Raw genomic sequence first — 21,002 nt, forward strand, 5'->3', positions numbered from 1 at the left:
GTGTTCATTAGAGTAGATAACATCACACAGAAGACTAGTACCAGCCGGGTTTGAACGTTTTGTTGAGAACTGGGAGGGTACCAGGTTTACATGGCTAGCTGCTTGATGCTGTGTGCAGATCACAAATCTCTAAAATGTAATGTGTTTCAAAATAAGAAATTCTGCTGTCTTGTAACTGGCTCACTGAAGGAAGCTATTAGCTATAGATTTCCTGTGTTTTGCGGCTTTGATATATAAATGCACATGAGGTACTTTATAACCATTCTACAACCTTTCAAGATACAACCTGACTTCTTGAAATGGCTCTAAAGAAACAATTCTGTGAGAATTATTTTTTTTTAGAACTAAGACAAAGAAAAGATTTTAAGTTTTAAAAATCACTGTAGAAATACTTACTTTCTTCTTCTTCCTGGGGAGCCAAAAGAAAATAAACATTAGCAACATATAGCACAGTTCTTAGGAATATTTTACAAAGCAAAAACCTGGAAGTTGGTGAATTTTGAGTATACAAGGACCCTAATATCTATACTGTCACTTTCATCTAAAATGCTGGGGTTTCTATCTTCATGCAATACCAAATAATTTTCAGTTCTTGCATTAAGGTGCAGCTATTATTTAAAAATAAGCTGTGAGGTAGATGTCAAATAATGGATCTTGACCCAAAGTAGTTAGAAACTCCCAGCAGATGTAAACTTTCCTCATTCCTTCACTAAATGTCGGCTCTCAGAGTTATCTGAAAGTGAAATCCTTAGGTCAGCTTAAGCTGAAAAAAAACCCCAAAATATAGTGTAAGCAAAATCACTTCTCCTATGTCATAAAAAAACCTGGTCTAATTCTTCCTGTTATCTGAGATAAAGTACTCGGGGAATAAACTGAGCTAGACATAGAACTGTTTAAAAAGAAACCATGTGCTATGAAAGATCCATGAGTATTCATTATAACTGATAAAAGAAATTAGTTTACCTTTTCCAGAATTATTAATTTATACGGGTACTTAATTTTATTGTAGTCCTTATACCTTTAAATCTTTGCTTTGAGACTATACTTACTCCATTTTTTTTGTGTGGTGGCCAACCCTGCCTGAAATGAAAAGAGAAAATGAAACATGAATCATAGGTGAAATGTTACTCATTCACTTTGTGTGCATTAGGCCATATTTTCAACTAAGATGTGAATTTGTAGTAAGTTTTACAGACCCAATGAATGCAGAAACATTTTTTCCTCATAAAAATATCTAACATTCTAATTTTCAGCCGTAATCTAAGATGTTATGCTAGTCCTTAGCCCATCTTGATTCTATCAACAAGGAAAATGTCAGATGAATTGATTATAAGATTAGAGCTTAAAACAAGTTTTTATAATGATGAAACATTAGACTTCAAGTCTTGAACTCAATTATAGTACTTAGCAACATTGCTGGAGCACATGATAAGCTTTCCAGTCTTTGTTTCTCTGGGAATTTTCCTGGCTGAGTACAGATCTCAATTACTTTATCATTTTGTTTTATCAGTCACACTGTTCAGCCCACAATTTATCTAGAGAATGATCTAGTTCTGCTAGAGAATTCTGTTTGCTACAAAGGAGTTTTGCAGACTAGTAAAATCAATGGTAGGAAAGTAAAGCTTTCTTTTTCTAACAACCTAAAAAAAATAGCAATAGAACTCATGAAAGAATGTTCCCTAGAGCAATAACTTGATCTGGTGGAAAAAACATCGATCATATATATTTTTGTGCAACTTGGAAGTGAGTAATGCCCTACATAATGGCTGTTTCAGATATGACTGGAGAGAGAGCTTTTTCTGCATTCACAGTTTTCTGTAGCTTACAGCACATCCCATGCATATTCATAAAGCAAAACTTTGATATCTGCAGACACTGCTGTCGTGCAGTAGCAGTAAATTATACTATCCTGTGTTGCTTATCCATATTTTTGTTAAATTTAATTTATCCTTTATTAAATTTCAATTAAATGAACACTTACTTTACAGGGGGTTGCTTCCTTAGAGGAGCTGGATTGCCTCTTTCATACCTGTCACTTGGTGGGACAGGAGGTTTTGGCATCATTGCTAGTTGTTCCCCCAGGGATCTAAAGCAGGAGCAAAATGATGAAATAAAGGCAAAAAGCTGCTTACTAAGAAATAACTGGCTAATACTGACATCAAAAGTCTCGTTTCCAGAGGCAAAACTCTTACCTTAGCTGTGAAGTCAGAGGCTGTAAAACAAGAAATAGTTAAGAGAATGTGTAAGTGTATCAAAATAGGTGAAAAACATCAATACACACCAAACAAAAAAGATCTTACCTTTTCAGGAAAGCCTGGCTTCCTCCCTGAAAATAGTAAAAGCTTACATTTAGAAAAAAATGAAAGTTAAGATAATTAATTAAACTTTCTATGAAACAAACAAGTTTTGAATATCATCGAAAGTGAATTTTGCAGATTGAAGCACTCAGCCTCCCAAGATGTAAGCCAGGAAAATATTTTGGCTTTGCAAGAGACGGCAAAATTACAATATCTCTTATTAAAGAAAAATGTTCAAATTTTCAAAAAGTGGCACGTTTTACAATCATAGTTTCTATGGTTCAACTTTGAATTACTGGATACTTTTATGCCATTATATAACAGATGAAAGTGTTTAGATAGTAAGTAAACATCATAGAGTAGTCTCTTTAGAGTCTTTGTAAAATATGGTTTTCAGGATTTAAAGAAATGCCTTTTTTTTCCTGTTTTTTCAGTTCTCAGCATTCTTTTAAGTCTGGGTGCCAGATTACATATAGTAGTGTATGCAGCGTTTTGTGAGTTTTGTATGCAAAAGCTGCTTCCTCTTTAACCTACTAACTATTTCCCTGTTCATTCACTTAAGTATTACAGCAAACCTTTATTGCACAGTGATCTCATAATGTCTTTCTGTTCAACTAGTCCTGAGCTAGGGTTGCTACTTTCTAGATACAATTGGTTGAGCCTTGTTCTTTTGCATGAACGATATTCAAACTGATATTTTTGAATAGTTAAAAAAACCCCCCATTGTTATTAGCATAAGCAAATACTGACCTGATACTGGGCTTTCTCTTTCAAAAGGTGGAGCAAGGCGATCCAGTGGGGGTTTTGTGCTTCTGTCTATAGAAGGAGCTGGGGCTAAACACAAAAGCTGTGTAAGACAGTTTGCTAGTATAGGGCAATATATCTTTTTTTTGCATAGCCATGAATTGGTGTTACTTCTTAGAATAACAGGTGAGGCTTCTGTATAAATAGTAGAAAAGAGCAGAACTGAGGAGATATAGACAAAAGTGAAGTGCTATATAGCCCGTGGGAAAAGCTTTACCAAGAGAAAACCAGCTGTACTTACGTTTCAAAGGCTTGATATTCCTGTCTCTACTCAAATCATTGTTACTTGGTGGCGGAGGAAAAGCTGGCAGCTAAAACAAATATTTTGCATGTGGTTAAAGTGTGTCTTCACCTTTCTGTTTTAATTTTAATATCTTAACCACACTACATCTGTCAGTCTTTGGTACAGCACAAAGTCTCTGCTCAACACAGAAAAGATAGGAGCCATTAACACTCCTGAAAAATTACCTACGTATGTGGTTTTTGTCAGATGCAGAATTGGCTCCATCTGTTTCACCTCACAAGAAATATTCTAGTGGGATGTTATCTTTGGGGAGGGCATGAGTATTGTCAAAAGAAAAAAACAGGAGTTTCAACAATGCTGTTGTATCTTTGCCCCTTCAATGCAGCAGGTGTTAGTTTTCAAAACTAGTATTGAAATTAGTGGGTGTAAATTTGAGGTTGAGAAATATGTATAAAGTCTGTGCTACTGACTGTTGCTGTCTGAGGCAGGGGGAGAAGGGGCTGTTCTTTGTTCCTGGGAGAGCTAGGGTGAAACAGCATTGCGCTGTCAGCAGCTGCAAAAGATGTTTGCATCTAAACCTAGACTTCTCGAGACAAATGCCTCCCAATGTTCGTTCTTATTCCAAAAAAATAGAGCAGCAATTTAGGACAGCAGTCTTGAGAACTCATGACACCTTGGAGTCCTGTGTGTTTTATATATATGAACTATGACAGTGGGTCAGACCAAAAATCCCTCTATCACATCCTAAAATTACCTTTACTTGGGTAGGTCTAATGTGTATCTCTTCTGGCATGCAGTGAACCAATAGTGCCAGTTGTAAACAGCACAACAACTTTCAGTTTTGAAGTATTCACAGTACCAAAAAAAAGGAAAAAAATCTGGGTCATCACGGTTCTAATCATACAGTCCCTTATACTTTTATGTGTTCTTAATTCAATTGGACAATTGCTAGAAGTATAGCTGGGAAAGATTTAACCTTTCTTCTTTTTACAAATATCACAGAAACAGAGGAATCTATTACAAATCTGTAATTTATATGGGAGAAGCATTCACAAGTGGGTACAAATTTCCAGTGTAAGAAACAGCCAAGTAATGGGAAATAATTTATTTGTCCCATGAAGTTTTAATTGTTCCATGAAAAAATGGCCACCCTGTAACAGAGTTCAAATCTATTTTGATGGCTGAAATTCTTCCTCTGCCTACACTATCTGAATAAAAATGGCATTATTCTTGGACTTATAAGAAGGTACTGGCAAAGGAAATAGGTAAAATATTAAGAATGCAACATACAGAAGCACCTCTTCCCCCAAATGAGGCTGGTACTGGGGATGGGCCAGGTCGCTGGGGTGGTACTGGAGGCTGATGTGATGATCTAGTTGTTGGAGGCCTGTCTAAAGAAAACAAAAATCCCAAACTAAATAACTATATAGAGTTTGGTTATTTTATTCTCGTTAGATCTTTATGAAAAAGAGCCCTTGCAATAACCTACATACACAATATATCGTAGAGATATTGGTTTACTATATAATGGACAGTTGGTTTATGATTAATGTTGTGTTGGGAGTTACAGGCTCATCTGTCCCTTTGGTGGTGAGGTGACTCCATCTGCCAGTCTGTTGGCCCACACCATTTATTTTCATTCACTGCAGTGCAGTGACCATGAAACACCAGCCAGTCTAGATGGCATTTTGTACAGAGAAAGCTGATCTCTTTCTTCTCCCAGTTTTCAGTAGAGTTTTTGCCACCATTGTGACAGCTTGCTCTGTTCAAGGTTGCACTACCAAAACTAATACAGTATGCACATATGTAACTTCATGCGGATTCAACCCAATGGCCAAATAATGCACACATCACACAAAACTAATCTTTAATCCAACTGAGCTTGTCTGAAGTATAAAATTTAGCTTTAAAAGTCACAAAGGCACTGACATCCTGTAAGTCTGGGTCACTTAATCTTGTTCATGAACTACACTGTTGACTTCAAGGAAAAACCTTCTATATTCAATTACCAGCCACCTAGAATGTGACTGACAATGTGTGAAAACATCATTTACAAATTATTAATAACACTTAATTTTTAGTAATTACCTATATAATCTGTGTTGTTTGCAAGTGACTTGGCAGGAAATATGACATTGTGGTGTGCTTCATCATTATTAGATGGAGGTGGTTCATAGCCATCACTGTCATGTTCTGCTTCCTCAGCTTCTTCTGTTGGTGATTCATAGTCAGCCTCATCTTCCTTTTCCTGGTCATCATCAGGGCTTTCATAGTCATCATCTTCATCCTGGCAAATGTACATAAAAGATGGGTGCTGTAACAAGATACTAAACACTTCAGTGCAATTTCCTTGTGGCCTTTCACTGTGGTATTTTTCACTCTGGAGTATATCAAGGTTTTAAAACCAGTTTAAGTGAAAAAATTCTCTGTTAAATAAAATGGGGAAAGGAAGCAGCATTTTATTAATGCATACAGCACACAACAGCTTAAGAAAGGAAACAAGCATCATTTTATAACACAAGCTGCAGCGGAAGGTCAAGATAAGGTGATAGTTTATTGAAATGCACAGTGCCTTTGTTTTAGGTAACAGCCAAGGCATCAGCAAACAATTCAGTGCTTCCTAGAAACACATTGGAGCAGAAGTTGATGCCTGTTGATATTCGTTCTTAATAGCATGTACTCTACAGCCTGCAACTCAACTATTTAAAAATGCTTCAGACAAAATGAGGTCTTTGATATGGAACTTGGTGCCCTCCACTGACCAGAACCAAACCAGCTGAATACAACTTGTAGGACCTAGTAAGATCACAGAAAAATAGGGTAGCAGTCATTGCACACATCTGTGCAATCTGCCAAGGCTTACAAGAAAAAGAATATTCTGTTTGTCATTGGTATCTTGACTGAAAGTTCCAGACTAGCTCTGTATTGACATAGAGCTGAGGTGCTCTATAGGTGGTTACTTTTACCTTTTGTGCTCCTAAAATAGCAGCATATCTCCTGCAAACTTAGTAGCAAGTGGTTTTTAAAAGTCACGCTACATTTTTTTAAAAAAAAGCATTGGCAGTGGTCAATTTAAGAGATCTTCATACACCTGGACTGTGCCTCAGTCAGCTTATTCACTTAGTTAGCTTAGTTGTGTATGCACCATCTAATGACATTTACCAATGCATTTTCTATGCTGAAAGGCAAAAGGAACTTCTGCAGTCTAATTGGCTTTAAAAAAATAGATTCTTCAACAAATCAACTCTGAAGAATAAAATGACAAGAATTTGCCACTGAACAACATAGCAAACATTCCTTTACTAGCCACCTCTTCTAAGAACTTGCAATAGGTATATAAAATTCAGCCAAGGTTCTGTGGAGACCTGGTCATAGGCTGTGAGCTTCTACTTGAGCCAGTGGTATAGGACTGCCATTCTCTGCCTTGCCTTACTGGGGGAGACCCTTTTCTCACTGAAGAAATTTGCATGCAGCTCTCCAATCATTCATGCTCCTGCTTCTCTTTCTCCTCATTCTAACACCCCCTGCCATTGCTCACTCCATCCGTGCTGCCCAAAGCAGATAATGCCAGAAATTATAGACTTTACAGAAGAGGTAATCCATTCAACCAGTAGGTTTTGTTAATCCTGATACTCACAAATGAAGACCAGCCACCATCTTCTTGACTGTATCCTGTGTAAAGAAGCATAACCACAGACTTCTTAGCATGTACAACTTCAAACTATCAAGACATAACTTGACAAAAAGGACACAACAAATCCCAGATCAGTTCTGAACCAGAATACTATGTCACAGGAACAAGGAAGGTCTTTGAAAGGCAGGCAGGCCATCATGAAAGGTACTACAAATAACACTGATTCAAAACTAAGAGTATAGTTATCCTTGTATGAAATGATATATGTGCTGTCACTTCAAGTTTGTCCTACACTTCCAGTGTGAAACATAATTTGAAGTAGGATGCTTTCAGAATGAGCACAGATTTCTTATCTCTTTGTTTAATACTATTTTAGCTTTCATATCAAAAGGGTTTTTTTAATTTCAGTAGGACTGGGGGAACATGGTAGCTTGCAGAAGTTTTAAGTACCTGTGGCATATTAAGAAAACAATTGAAATAAAAATTCAGAACACGGCAGACATCTAGAAGCTTACCTCTCTAATACAGGGTGCTGCTAGGAGCAGGGACAGAGGGCAGAGGTGTTGAAACAGAAATATATAGGGACTAATACTATGTATTGGTTTAAAGGAAGGCAGTTTGGGGATGCTCATGTATATGTCTCTGCCCTTGCCTTTCTTCACAATCTTTTCTATTTTAAACATATTTTTTCTTTCTTGTTCTCCTGTAACTACTCTTTATTCCTTTTGCAAATTTCTTGTGCTCTCATCTTCTTCTGATTATTGTTTTGGGTTCTTTTCCCCCGCCCCCCTCCCATTTACTCTGCCCTGCAAGGATTAATCTAATATTTTAATATTTTTAAACACTTTTTGTTTTTAGAGACTATCTGCCAGTACATACTTACCTGGATTTTCAGGACATTTTTGTGTTTGGGCCCTACAACAAAGATACAAAAAAATAAATTCCTTCCATTTGCAATTCTTAAATGTTTGAAGCATACTAAAATCTATTGTGAGTAAAAGTAATAGTTAGCTTTAACAGTAGAATGAAGCTTATATATATGAATTTAACTCTGCCCAAAATGCCAAAAACACACTACTTCGTATTTCACATACAGGATCCTGATGTAAGCTAAACTGTCATGAAAAAAATTCAAGTCAGTGTGGTCGAGTGTTTAGAAACAAGGGGACTCAGTAAATAAATTTATCAGGGGCCCTGGTCCTGAGAATAGAAACATTCTTTACTAATTCCATTCAAGCTGCTGAAAGTCAAGTTCATAAATATTTTTAGGGTTTATAAATATTTTTATGGTTTTCAATTCTAGTTTTGAACTCTAGTTAATGCAAAGGTGTAAAATCATGTTATCAGATGATGTAAAACCATGTTACGTAGACTAGACTTAGATTTTCATTGTATGTGAATATAAATTATTCTTTTTTCATGTGATGTTCTTGCAATTTTTGCTCTTTTTCTATTGCAAAAATATTATATTCAATGATAAGTCATAAAGTATTAAAAATTGTAATGATTTATAGGTCTGTGAAATGCATTAATGATGATTTATTAGTGCAATAGTATGTGCCTAGGCTTTATAGAATTCCTAAAGATTCATTTACTCAGGTGGAAAATTGTATGAAATTTGAACGCTACTTGGTCCAGAAATGGCAGAAGTATCTAGGGTGTTCATGGGCTCAGGCTTTGCTATTCTTAACAGATGACATTAACAAAAGAGAGTTTTCTTTTATATAATTTCCAGGCTGTCCCTCTGACCCAGGTATTACTGATCAAATGGAAAACAGTCCGGAAAAGACATATCTGAAAGCTTTGAAAAAGAAAGCTGAATTGGTTTACTTACCATTTTGGAAAGAAGGATAGCCTCCCTTCATTTCTGTTTATTTCTTGACTTAATTTACTTACAATTCTATTTAAAAGAAACACAAAAATAGTTTTAAAAAATGCCTTGAAATTTGTCAGTAATTTTCTTAGCTTCTTTCCCTCAATATTTGCTAAATTAAATCTGTTAATTCAGAACGATTATTTACTATTGAATATTGAATTTATCATCTTATCATCTTATTGCTGTTGCACTATAGCATATCCAATTGAAGACTAGACTTCTTTTACACAGATAAAAACCCATATTGTTGGATTAAATTTTAAAATAAACATTAAACCCAGCAAGCCTTAGAAACTTTGGGTGTGGTAGACAATCACGCACTAGAACATTGCTTTAAATAATGGCGACTGCATTTGTATTATTTTGCATGGAAAAAGCAGATCATGCTTCAGGAAGCAGCTTTCTTGGTAGAAAGCTTATGGTTGCAAAAGCAGGGATTAAATGTACTCTGTGTCTACTCTCTGTTCTTTTTGTCTCCCTCCCTCTGCAACCAAGATAATACCTAATCCAGAATCCCTCCAGTAAAGAAGGTGAAAAGTTTGATTTAGTTCCGTCTTATAACACATTTGCAGGACAGGGCAGGGCAGGGCAGAAATATTCATGGAACATACAAAGACTGTAGCTTTACATCTAGAGAGATTTTTCCAAGTGGATGTTGTTGTCATCACTCATGTAGTTTGTGTACAGCAGTAGGGTGAATAACAACCCATGAAATGCTACCTTGAGTAAAATTTCAGTCCAGGGCATGTGTTTATGCTGTTAATATTGCTGGCATCCAAGCCAGCACAGACATCTGGGACTGACAGTTTTTGTAGTGACTGACTCCCTGAGAACAACTCTGAGGTTAGAGGACAGTCAGTCCAGAGTTTAACAGAACTAAGTCCACTGAGAGCAACAGAATTCTGATCTGCTAGTAATGAAGTTTGCCTCTATGATTATTTTGTTTCACATAAAGTTTTTGTTTCAAAGAAAGCTTATGATGAGTCATGGTCTGATTCTTAATTCTCAATATTTCTGGGGAAAGTCCCACCGAGAAAGTCCTGTGACAACCAAAGCAAATTGGTTACATGCATTGGTTAAATAAAAATATTCCATTTTGCTTGTAGCCTATATTACCTAGGCCTATCAGAGGCAGTAATTGTGGAAATAAAAGTAGTATAGAAAAAAATGAGGCACTCAACATATTTGTTTTATCTCAGATTCTAAATTCTCTAAAACCTTATCTTTATTGTTTGGTAGTGCAGAATTCTTTTCCATGCATCTTTGATTTGGTCAATCAAACTGTGTATAGTATTGTAAAATCTTTTTTAATGGACACACAGTTACCACTCTGTTTTGTTTTTCTTCCTCTTTCAAGTCTTTTTCTGCTACTCAGCAATAATAATCCCCTAGTTTTTTCCAAATGACCTCATTTGTGCATCTCTTTCATGTTTAACTGCTTTTCTGGGCTGGGACTTGAGGAAGACAAGTTTTCAAGCAATCTAGTATTTTCAAAAAAGCCAACAAAAACATACTCTTTTTTTTTTGATCCTGAACCATGCTAAAAATCTTTTCCTTAATTTGAATATCCTTTCTCTTGCCCTTGTTACTTTCCTAATACTTACCTTACTGTAATTCAAACTAAAAGGTAAATTCAAGGTATAGCATTGCTCTGTTTGATTATGGAAAGTGCTATGGGGACAGATCAGACTGCCAGCAAGTATCAGAGAACAAGGAATTTCAGATCAGTATGGTCGTGCTGTCTGAAAAGGATGAAGATGAGTAATTTGATGTTAAGGATATGTACACAAGGATCCAAGTATGAAAACCAAAAGAATATTTTTTGTTTTTCTTTTTTAAGAGAGTACTTAGCAATGTTCTGATTTGAAGCAAATATTGTCATACTTGCCCCTTTTGAAACAAGCACATGCACAAATTTTAGTAATTTCAGGATTACAGCTGTCTAAATCTGACATTGTTACCCAAGCAAATCGCATAAAGCAAGAAAAATGCCAAATTATAGGCACAGGACTCCTCTTGCTCTTCTTTCCCATGCAATGAACACTCCTCTGCACAAGAAATTTCCTTCTGGTGCAGGTGATAAGGAAGTTGCTGTGTGAGTAATAAATTCCACGTGAAACATCAGGAAATGTTCCGGGGTGAACAGTGCACTGCGTATACCAGTGCTTTGGGTGAAAAGTGGATTACGGAACTTGTTTGTGGCTTATTCTCTGTTGTAGAAGAGGTAGAGGAAGGATCTTTCTTCATATTGTGTTTATTTTCAGCTAGAGAAGTAAAATGAAGATCACTGGGTTTAGAGCTAATAATTCTTCTAGTTGAGACTTCCATGGGTGTGAATGAGAGCTGAGTGTTTGGAACCTTTCTGGATTAAACCTAGGCTGACTGCTATGAGGATTTACACCAACTGGCTTTTGAGGAAACAGTGAAAGGAAAAAGTTGCTCATCTTATCATTTGCTGCTTAAAATACAGTGTCTAATCTTTAAGTTTATTTGAAATGCTTCAGACCAATGGCTCGGAGAGGTTATTAGAAGAAAACAAATTTTAGAATGGTAACACTTTACAAGCAACGTTATTACAGAAGATGGGTGCACTGAGCAGCTGAGTCTGTAGCCATGTGAGGAAGGAAGTACCAAACCACACTGCTTTCTGAGTTGTGGGAGTGGATGATAGGAGAGGATAAGGCAACAGCACTTGCAGAAAATGTTACTCAGACTTCTCTTTCTCTTTCTACCTCCTCCACCAGACACTTAGCTTAAAGCTGGCAGGAAGTCAAAAATAAAAAAAAACCCCACACAACCAACCCCCAAAGCAGTACTCCAAAACTGTCTTTTGTTCGCCTAACTGCAGATATTGTCATGAGTAGTATCCATTCTACCTGTATAAAGGTAGATAGATATAAAGGGATTAAGGACTTAAGATGGGTGAGAGAGACGGAAGTCAAAGTCCTCTAGGACCAGGAAGTTGCATGGTTGCGTACTGAACACTGTCAAGAGCATAGTTTGTGATGAAGTCTTTGTTTTGGCCTTTGAGAAAAGTCTGTTGGGCAGATGCAATACTATTTTGTTGGCTTCAAAACTGACTGATTATCAATTATGTTCTAAACCTTTCAACAACCTTTAGAATCTCATCTGAGAGAGCATGTATGCACACACATTCACCTCCACCCAAGGCATATCTTTTTAAAAGAGACCATAGATTTCTTAATTTTTAGGTTTGCACTTTGACTCTCCTGAAAATAGAAGGACTTTCAGACTGTGCCATGTTTGCAGGCTCAAATGTGTCCCATTCAGAACTCAGCACATTTATCATGTTTGAACTGACAGGTGCCATTATGTACTTTAGTGCAATGATGCTCTTTTTATTACTGGAAATTTTCACAAGTGCTATGGGATATGCCATAAGCTTTCAGACCAAGGTCGAAAATTTCAAATCTGTTTTGCCAGCAACCTGCCACTAAGGATAGCCAAAGAGATCAACAGCCCATATTAATACCTTGAATTACTGAAAACTTGGAAATGTTTTCTCTCAATATAGTAAACAATCAGAGTGGCAAAGACTAACATCAGTTAGTCTGATCATGGTTCAGGTATCGACCAACCACCAGCATTATTTAGAATGAGATCTTTGGTTTTGCTTGTTTATTAATTCTGACCACATTAAGTAAGGCACATTCTGCTGAATGCACTTTAAAACATTTTGCAAGACTCACATTTGTTATCCACAAGTATAAACCTTTATGACCTTCTGTGACTGCACAATAATAATTGATAATGATAAATGATAATGAGCAACAAGAAAGCTCTGTGTCCCTTAAGCTGTATCTTGGCCTCTTGTTTCATTAGATTTATTATCAAAATTATAATTACACCCTCATGATTAGGTCTGAGTTTCATTTAGCACTTAAGACAGATATTCAATGTTTGCTCTGTGTAAAATATACCATATCCCTTCCCTGTTCCACCAATATACCACTTACTCTTTCAGGATACTGTGTGTTGTTTGTGAAGCTTCGGGTGTGCATGTTAACCTAGTGCTATTAATATTAACTTAAATGGTTCTTTCATAAGATATAGCAAGTACAAGAGTAATATGAATGAGCTCAACAAAAAATATAGTCGTTTTTAACAGTTTTTCATATTGTTACAAAAATGCCAAGTGTTAAGCATAGTGTGTGTTTGAAGAAAATGGGTTGCAACTGAGCTAAGCTATTAATAACTGACAAATTGTTAGGTCAACCGTGATGCAATCTTACTTAGGATGACAGCTACATTCATGATAGCCCAATCTCTAAAACTGATGGTTGTGCCACGATTATTTATTTTAATTTTTCAGTGGGGAAAAGGAGAAAATGTATGTGTTAGGCATTTCTACCAATAGAAAACTTGGCACAGATGTTGCTGCTCCTTAAACGACTGTGGCAATGTGATAACTTTGGGATAATGGCTGAATATCTCCTGGGCCATAGATTTCCATTAAATCTGAGAACAAGTGAAGTAGGGGAAACCCTTTCATGGTCTGGAACCTGGAGATCGGGTTCCACCACATGTAATCATGCAGTATCAGGTCTTCAGAGATGGATCATCAGTGCCATAGCAGATCTGTGTAGGTCACGGGCACAGAAAGGCATATATCTTTTCATAGAATTGAAACTATGCTTAAATTCTTAAGATATGGTTAGTATTCTTAAAAGTAAATTTTTACCAAGTGATTTAAAGCTGATACTCTGTATCTTCAAATAGAAATGTATATATTCAAGTCGAAATGTTATGTGGTGGCATTTTTTGTTTTGATGGAGAACTGCCTGAAGCTCAGCATGTGTGCAAGTAGTGCCTTTTGAACCAGAGCCTTAAACCAGTCCAAGGATCTCTCCTCACTCCCTCTTCCTATGTTCACCCAAAGCAGTTCAGCTACAACACAGAACCGACAAAGACCAAGTGGCTTTTTCCACCTCCCTCTTGTTTAAAGGAAAGGGTGAAAGTGAAGTGGTAAGTGGAGCTGTACTCTGCCTTTTGCTTTGGGACCTTATGCCTGAGCTAGACCTTTGATTCTACTGTGCACCTAAGTAGCAATGAAAGAAACAATTCCATGTTAGATCAAAATATAGCATTAAGCAAAGTTAATTTTCTAAGCTTCTCCCTAAGATTGCTTTAGTAGCAACAAAAGTGCAAGAGGTCTCAGGGTCCTAAAGAGTGACAGCATCATCAGTGTAAATATTCTGAATTAGAGTAAAAACTTCATATTTACGAGAAGCCCCAAATGTAATAATAGGTTCAAATTCACGGGTTTACTTAAAGGCCTAGATGCTGCGAGGAAATGAGGGCACGTGGGTTTCCAGTTGTCTAATGCTCTGTTTGGCACAGCTTTATGCATAATTTAAAAATGAGGACAGCTTTTGGTTTTGATCCTCCCAATTACTCCATGGCAAAGTCGGTCTTCATTCAGTCTTCATTTTCCATCCTCCACCAGATATAATGCCCCAATAGACATGCGGGACAGATTTCCTTTACCATGCTAGTACAAGACCTCAGTGTCTCTTGCAGGCATACAAGAAAGTTGGGTGGTGACTGCAAACAAGAATGGGAACCACTACTGAGGTAAATGGGCTGTGGAGTCTGTTATGATCCCTCAAGAAATCTATGTGTGCATCTGCAGGTGCAGTGAGTCCTTATTGTCCATTAACGCTTTTGCCTGCAAAATAATTGCCTGAATAAAACTTGCAGGACTGTCTGGATGAGTCAGCCACTTTGATACGGTGCCCTTAAATATTAATAGCAAAGTTTTCAATAAAGAGTTCAGCCTTCTTAATGGAGAGTTTTAAAGATTTTATAAAGTATTTTAATTTCCAAAATAGTGGTTCAATCATTTTTTGATATTTAAAAATAAGCCAAAAGAAGATTCATGAAGATGTGCACCTGTAACATGGCTGATGGAGATTAACCTTCAAAATAATAATTCTGTTAATAATAACAGAAGATTGTGGGGATTTTTTATTCGTTTCAGGAAATGGCCCAACATACTTTGTAATGACAACTGTTACCTACTTAGGCACTTCAAGATTCTTGTAAACGTCACAGAATCATCCCCGAGTAATGACATAGTTATATTCAAAACTTGATCAGCAGATTTACTCAAACATACATATTTAGTAAAACCACATACCCAGCTCAGGAGGTCTGTGTGGATGCAGGCTGTGGTTTGCAAACCTTGTATAGTTGCAAGCGCTGGGTTCTGTTCTCAATACATGTAGGCCAGCATAACCCTGCTGAAGTTACTGGAGAGCAACCTCTCTTGTATATGTGGGTTTTATTCATTCCACTGGCCAATGCTGTAAGTGTGACGCTTGCTATTTATATTAAGCATTTTTACAGAACATGCTCAGATTTTAGCACTGTTGTGAAGTATCGGGTACTATACAATATGCTAATGTGTATTTCAGCTTGTAGACAAACTCTTCTTACAAGGTGAGGTTCACATTATGCTATAAAAGTGAGGTGTGAATGTGTTCTAAGTAGAAGTCAATGGCAAGCACTTTCCATTTTGGTGAGAGCGCACAGATTCTAAAGTCATGAAATTAATGTTAAAAAAATGACAAGTTCTTCTACCCATGAATTTTATTCTCTTGGGTTTGATTTTGTGGGGGTTTTTGGTTTGGGGTTTTTTTTTGTTTGTTTGTTTGTTTGTGGGTTGTTTTTTTTTTTTAATGGCAAACAGTTCTCTTTCCTATTTAAGCTCTAAATTCTTGTTTTAAACAGTGGCATTACATGGAGGACCCCATATCACACAAGCCTTTTTCCATGTATATTCACAATATTTCAGTGAATTGTTTCCCTGTTTGTAAGTGTGGAAAAAGCTGAGAACAAGGGCATTAATTCCAGAACTTTCATTCAGATTTATTAATTTACTTATTTATTCAGTTCTTCAAGTTGTGCACCAAGCCTCACTCTTCTTTTAAAGCTCTTCATTTCAAGTTCTCTTCTTGTTGAGAAATGCAAAAGATCTGACTAGAAAAGGCTGTTCACTTTCTGCTAGGGGTGTTACAAGATAAGTGGACTGTGAAAATTGAATTTTCAAAACATTTTTAAGATACCAATAAATTAGACAGGGAGATAGGAACAACTCCCCATTGTTAAATTTCATTTTAACTATTCATCTTTGACATTAATATCTCTTGTATGTGTGTGTCTTGTATGCAACCTTCCACTGACCTTTTGACTCATGAATTTGAAAGGAAAGCACCAAAAGTTCTCAAAATTAGAAGTCTGAACAAGGAGAACATAAGGCAATTTTGCTAAAGGACTGTTAAGGAGGGGACAAATTATCAGGGAATTACAAGCAATGTGTTTTACAGTGTGGTAAGATGAGTTTTTCACAAACAATATGCTGTAACTCTGGTGTCTCAGTCTCAGTAACCACAGTTAAATGTTGCTTTTAATTGTCATTAAGTTTAAAAATGCTGAGACATCGGGGCATCTTTTTTTATAGCATCTGGGCCCCCTTATTAATACATCATACATCACCAATCACTATTATCGGGAAATTTATTGTGTGAAAATATAGATATGATCTTAAGAAACATGTCGAGTCCGAGGCTTTCAAGTTCAAGTCCTTGCATATCTGATCCAAACAGAGGTTTCCTCCTGCCCTCAGATCTAGCCACCAGCTTACCCATAAGTGCATGAAATACAGACCACACAGGTATTTCAAAATTTTTCAGTATTGTTAGCTTCACCAAAACATCTTACACAAGTTCTGATGCATCAGAAAAGGCGAAGCAGACTATGTCCCATAGAAAAATCAAGGTATGCAGAGTGGGAGTGAGTGTGGAACTGGGAAATGAGCAACAAAGAAACAGACATGTCAGAACAACTAAATGACTTGAATTCCTTTTTTTTTTCCTCCTTACTTTGTTTAGAAGACCATAGAGGTCTCACAGTTACCTAACCATGTGTCTCATGGTTAGGAACCTTCTAACTTCCAGTTTAAATATGTACCAGAGAACTCATAGCAAAATAAAATCCTTTTTCACCATGAAATATCAGAAGAAGCTAATTTCTCTGTTACTCAGGATTAACTTAATAAGATTATTGTTTATTCATTTAGTAACTGCTATGAAATTATTAAAACTATTCAGATAAATACAAAACTTTTTCAAGGCCTAATCCACAAGAGATGAGGAAAGCTATTTAACACTGAATCAAATGTTCCTGACTGATTTAACACCTGCCTAAAGGAAAAGCACATCATGAAAATCGCTTGAACTCCTCAACTGTTGTGTACATACCTGAATTTTTTTTTTCCTTTGAGTTAGTCAAAAGTTAAGCAGTGAACAGTTAAATCATACTTCGAAGGTAATACTGGCAAAAAAGTTTAACCTTTGTGTAGCTGCTCTCAGTCAAAGAAATTATGATGAGTTCTTTTGAACATCCCCCAGACAATTTTTTTGTATTGTATCATTGTGCTTGAGCAGTCACAACAACAATCCTTTTAGTTTGGAACATTCTTCTTTTTCTCACAGTACACTGCAATTAACAGGTCTCTAACTAATCACTTGCCTGATATTTCCTATGAGTTTTCACTGCAGACCAACTAAAATAATTTTTAACGTTAAACTGGTTTGGCTTTACTTACGGCACTCTGAGTTTGGGAAATTTCTGAATATCATTTTCAGACATGTTCTGAAAAGGAAACACATGGTATATATGACAAAATTGGTCATGGAACACCCTGCAACTTACAGAAGTTTGCATATTTAAAAATGTGGCATGAAGTTTCAACTGATAGGAAAAGCAATGCAAGAAAAGAGCCTGCCCATCCCATGGTTCATAAGAGAAGTGAACCCATTTTCATAAAAAATACTTTCTGTACTTTTTCTGTTTTGCTGGATGTTGGTTTTTACTTTACGTTGCTGCCAGTTGTATTAAACTATCTAGGAGGTTAATAAACACCATGTGTATTTGTTTACACACAAAGGACTTCAACAAAATGTGACTTCAACATGTGACTTCAGAGAAGTATTTCTGTAGCTAGAATGTTTTAATGATAGCTTGGTAAAAAGGTCTGTAAGGAGAAGTAAAATCATAAACCAGCTCTTACTAGATGAGAGTTAGGTAAATTTGTTTGTTTACCAGCAGATGAGCCATTCTTCCAGAATTAATTTCAAATTAATGGGATTCTGTGCAAAGTTAAGTCAAGTAATTTGCTTTTCTGATTTGGTTTCTAATCGAGTTCTTTATTGATGTCATATTGTTACATTGACTTACAGGCAAGGTTAAAATCCATCCCTGCTCTGCTTCTGAAAAGAACTTGAAATAAAACCCTCTTCTGCAACAGCTTTCTCCCCAGAGATTGTCAGAGATTCTTAAGCTAAAGCAGGTGAAAACACAGTAAACCAAAAAATTCCAGAACTATTTTTAAGTCTTCTTTTTTTTTTTTTTTTTCCTGTTTTCATTCTCTTGCTTTCCGGATATTGCTTTTCCTTGTACATTGCCATCACCTAGCATACAGGAAAACATATCCTTCGTGTATTTATTGTTAAAGAAATCTTGAGATACTATAAGTCATCTTGGTGGACAATGTCAAACAATTAATAGAGCGCTACATCCTGGTAACATCCTGTGCTACTGATGACAGGTGTGAGTTCAATGGAACATGCATGGTCTGCTTGAAATCGTCATCAGTGGCATTCTTTCTGGCAATTTTGGAATTATGCTTCTCACAGTAAATATAAAAGGACAGAAAATTTCAAATGCTTTTTTAAAGAGTTGTGGTTTTAAGGCAATGTGCAATGCCCTTTGTAAAGGGTTGTTCCTGGTAGGGAAGGCAAACTTCTACCACAGACTCTGGTTTTATACTATTTTGCTTCACATCTTTGTAGTACAGCTAAAAAATATGGTATTTAAGTGACTTCAGAAGCTAGGTATATTGAATTCATTCATGTCTGCATAGTGAAATTAGGCAAAGTTGTGCATGATTGCAAAGTTTCAGGGTAAAACTGCAAATTTTAAAATAGAGCACTGTTTGCTGGAGTTTTGTGCTAAGAACCTTATCTGTAACATCACAGTATATGTAAAATCACATGTTCTAGTGGAGATGTAGCTGCAAAACACCTTGGACTTAAGAGCAGCCTTGGCAGCCTAACAAAAATCTTTGTAGAAACTGGAATGGGGGGTGAGAGTGTTTCTTCCCCTTTCAACCATAATATAACAATCAGATCGCAGATTACTTCTGACCCAAGCTGAGATGCGCTAAGCCTTGAGCACTTTACTGATGATCCTGCAGAGAAAGTCAGCCCCTCTCTTCTTCCACCGTGTGCAACTCCAAGTTTAGGACAGATTAGTGCATTATGAAAACTTTTGAGAAAGTGTTTTGTGTAGTTAATCACAAGCTTCACAAACTCTCTTTGGAACATGGATGATAGTCTGGTTCTTTCTGTCTCTCTTACTGCCAGCAAAAAGGAGTTTCCAATTACACATTGGTTCACAATGCTATCAATGATTTTCAGGACAGAACAAATCCTATCTGTGTTTTCCAGCACTATTTTGCCTCTGGGAGTAATTGCAGTAGTAAAACACAGAAAAAATGTACTCCCTTTATGGAAATGTCCTGCAGGATTTACTGGAGAATCGTAATTTTTTCTAAAGACTTTTCAAGTTTCTCTCTGGAATTCTATTTTGGTGATACACCTGACATATTATGGGTTTAAACTCTCATAAAAAGTTTAAGTTGCATTTTAAATATTAGAGAATTTTATTAGAGTAAGTTACATGGAATCCCTCTGGTTTTATTCCTACTGCAACTGAACTGGACTTTCCTTGTGGTAGCCAGTAGATACAGAAATGTGACTTTGAAACTATGATGTTATTCTGATGAATAAGACAGCAATATTTTCATAGTCAGGTTTACCATATATATCTGATAATAGATACAAAACCTGCAAACACTCAGTCTAACAGTTTATTCTGTGTGGACATAATTTGACAGTTTCCAATAACTTATAAAATGTAAAAAGATATTTCTTAGAAAAACCATTCATACAGAGAAGCACTTTTTTTTCAAGATTGCATTGTACCCTGGAATATTCAACTTAAAGTCTCCTTTTGTTGTTGTTTAACAGGTGAACCTCTTTTGCATTATGCAATTGACCAGTAGGTCTAAAGCTTAAAAAAAGTCTCAGCAGATGTGAGCTGCTGCTTACTTACTTAATAGAAAAGCATCCTTGAAGCATCCTACTAGGATGCTTCTGAAGAAATGCTGCACCCTGAGCTATGTATTTACAGAAACACTCTGGAAGTAATAAAAAAAATACAAAAATCACTTAGGAATCACACAGTTATTGCTCTTGTTATTTGTACCTCACAAACTTCCAGAATTTCATAATGCTTTTAGAGCCAGAACTCCCACTCCAGCCACAGATGCTTAGTGCTTGAGAGGAGTGCTAAGAGGAGAACCTCTTAGGGGTTAGCAGGATAAATCCTATGACATACATCTGAATAATTCTGACTCCACCCAGTAGGAGGGAGGTGTAATATCCTATTCTTACAAAAGGTGTTTGAAAATTTTTATGTTGCATTCAATGAAATGTCAAAAAGCTTGATACATTAGGACAAGTAAATAATAAATAAGAAGGCTTTAGAAGAGGTATGCGCAGATTACCCTGCTAAGACCAATTACACAGATGATCAAAATGATTACTTTTGGGGAAAACAGAATAGTTAATATTTGGAAATAAATAAAATAGAAGTAAAATGAAGTAATAATAAAAGCCCTTACACATCTTCATGGGTGTGTATTGAAGACCTGAAAGCAGGAGCTATGTCATTGGAAGTTGTCAGCTTTTCTAAAGTTAAGCCAAGTTGTTGGTAAAGCCTTGAGCAATGTTGATTTGAACTCACTGGGACTTTGCTTACTAGTTTAGGTGCTCTCAACATTCATTGATTTCAAATATTGTTGCAGAAGAAATCTAATTTTAACTATAGAGGTATGAAATAGTGATTACAATAGACCAGTCATTCTGACCAGGTCTGCTTCTTTAACAGGAGAGGACAGTTAATAAATGTGAGTTTTCTGTAGTTAGTATTTGAAAACAAGCACTTCCTATAAAGGAAGAGATGAATTCAAGACAAGGTTGTGGTTTTATATCTTGCCTG

The 21,002-nt window shown here is 36.3% G+C and overlaps 1 protein-coding gene across 1 annotated transcript in view; it reads right to left on the bottom strand.

Moving 5' to 3' along the window:
* The window catches only part of LCP2 (lymphocyte cytosolic protein 2), a 34,933-nt gene that overhangs the window by 9,777 nt on the left and 4,154 nt on the right, over positions 1-21,002 (bottom strand). The window contains exons 3-15 of the mRNA XM_074838290.1: positions 17,485-17,531; positions 8,814-8,879; positions 7,863-7,894; positions 6,983-7,017; positions 5,434-5,632; positions 4,636-4,736; positions 3,343-3,412; positions 3,048-3,131; positions 2,301-2,326; positions 2,193-2,212; positions 1,982-2,086; positions 1,050-1,080; positions 397-409 (exon numbers count right to left, since the gene is read on the bottom strand). Of these exons, the coding sequence (XP_074694391.1) occupies positions 397-409; positions 1,050-1,080; positions 1,982-2,086; positions 2,193-2,212; positions 2,301-2,326; positions 3,048-3,131; positions 3,343-3,412; positions 4,636-4,736; positions 5,434-5,632; positions 6,983-7,017; positions 7,863-7,894; positions 8,814-8,879; positions 17,485-17,531 (829 nt within the window). The remainder of the gene's footprint in view (positions 1-396; positions 410-1,049; positions 1,081-1,981; positions 2,087-2,192; positions 2,213-2,300; positions 2,327-3,047; positions 3,132-3,342; positions 3,413-4,635; positions 4,737-5,433; positions 5,633-6,982; positions 7,018-7,862; positions 7,895-8,813; positions 8,880-17,484; positions 17,532-21,002) is intronic.

Source organism: Strix aluco, chromosome 13 (assembly GCF_031877795.1).
Source record: "Strix aluco isolate bStrAlu1 chromosome 13, bStrAlu1.hap1, whole genome shotgun sequence".
In the NCBI taxonomy this organism is placed as follows: domain Eukaryota; kingdom Metazoa; phylum Chordata; class Aves; order Strigiformes; family Strigidae; genus Strix; species Strix aluco.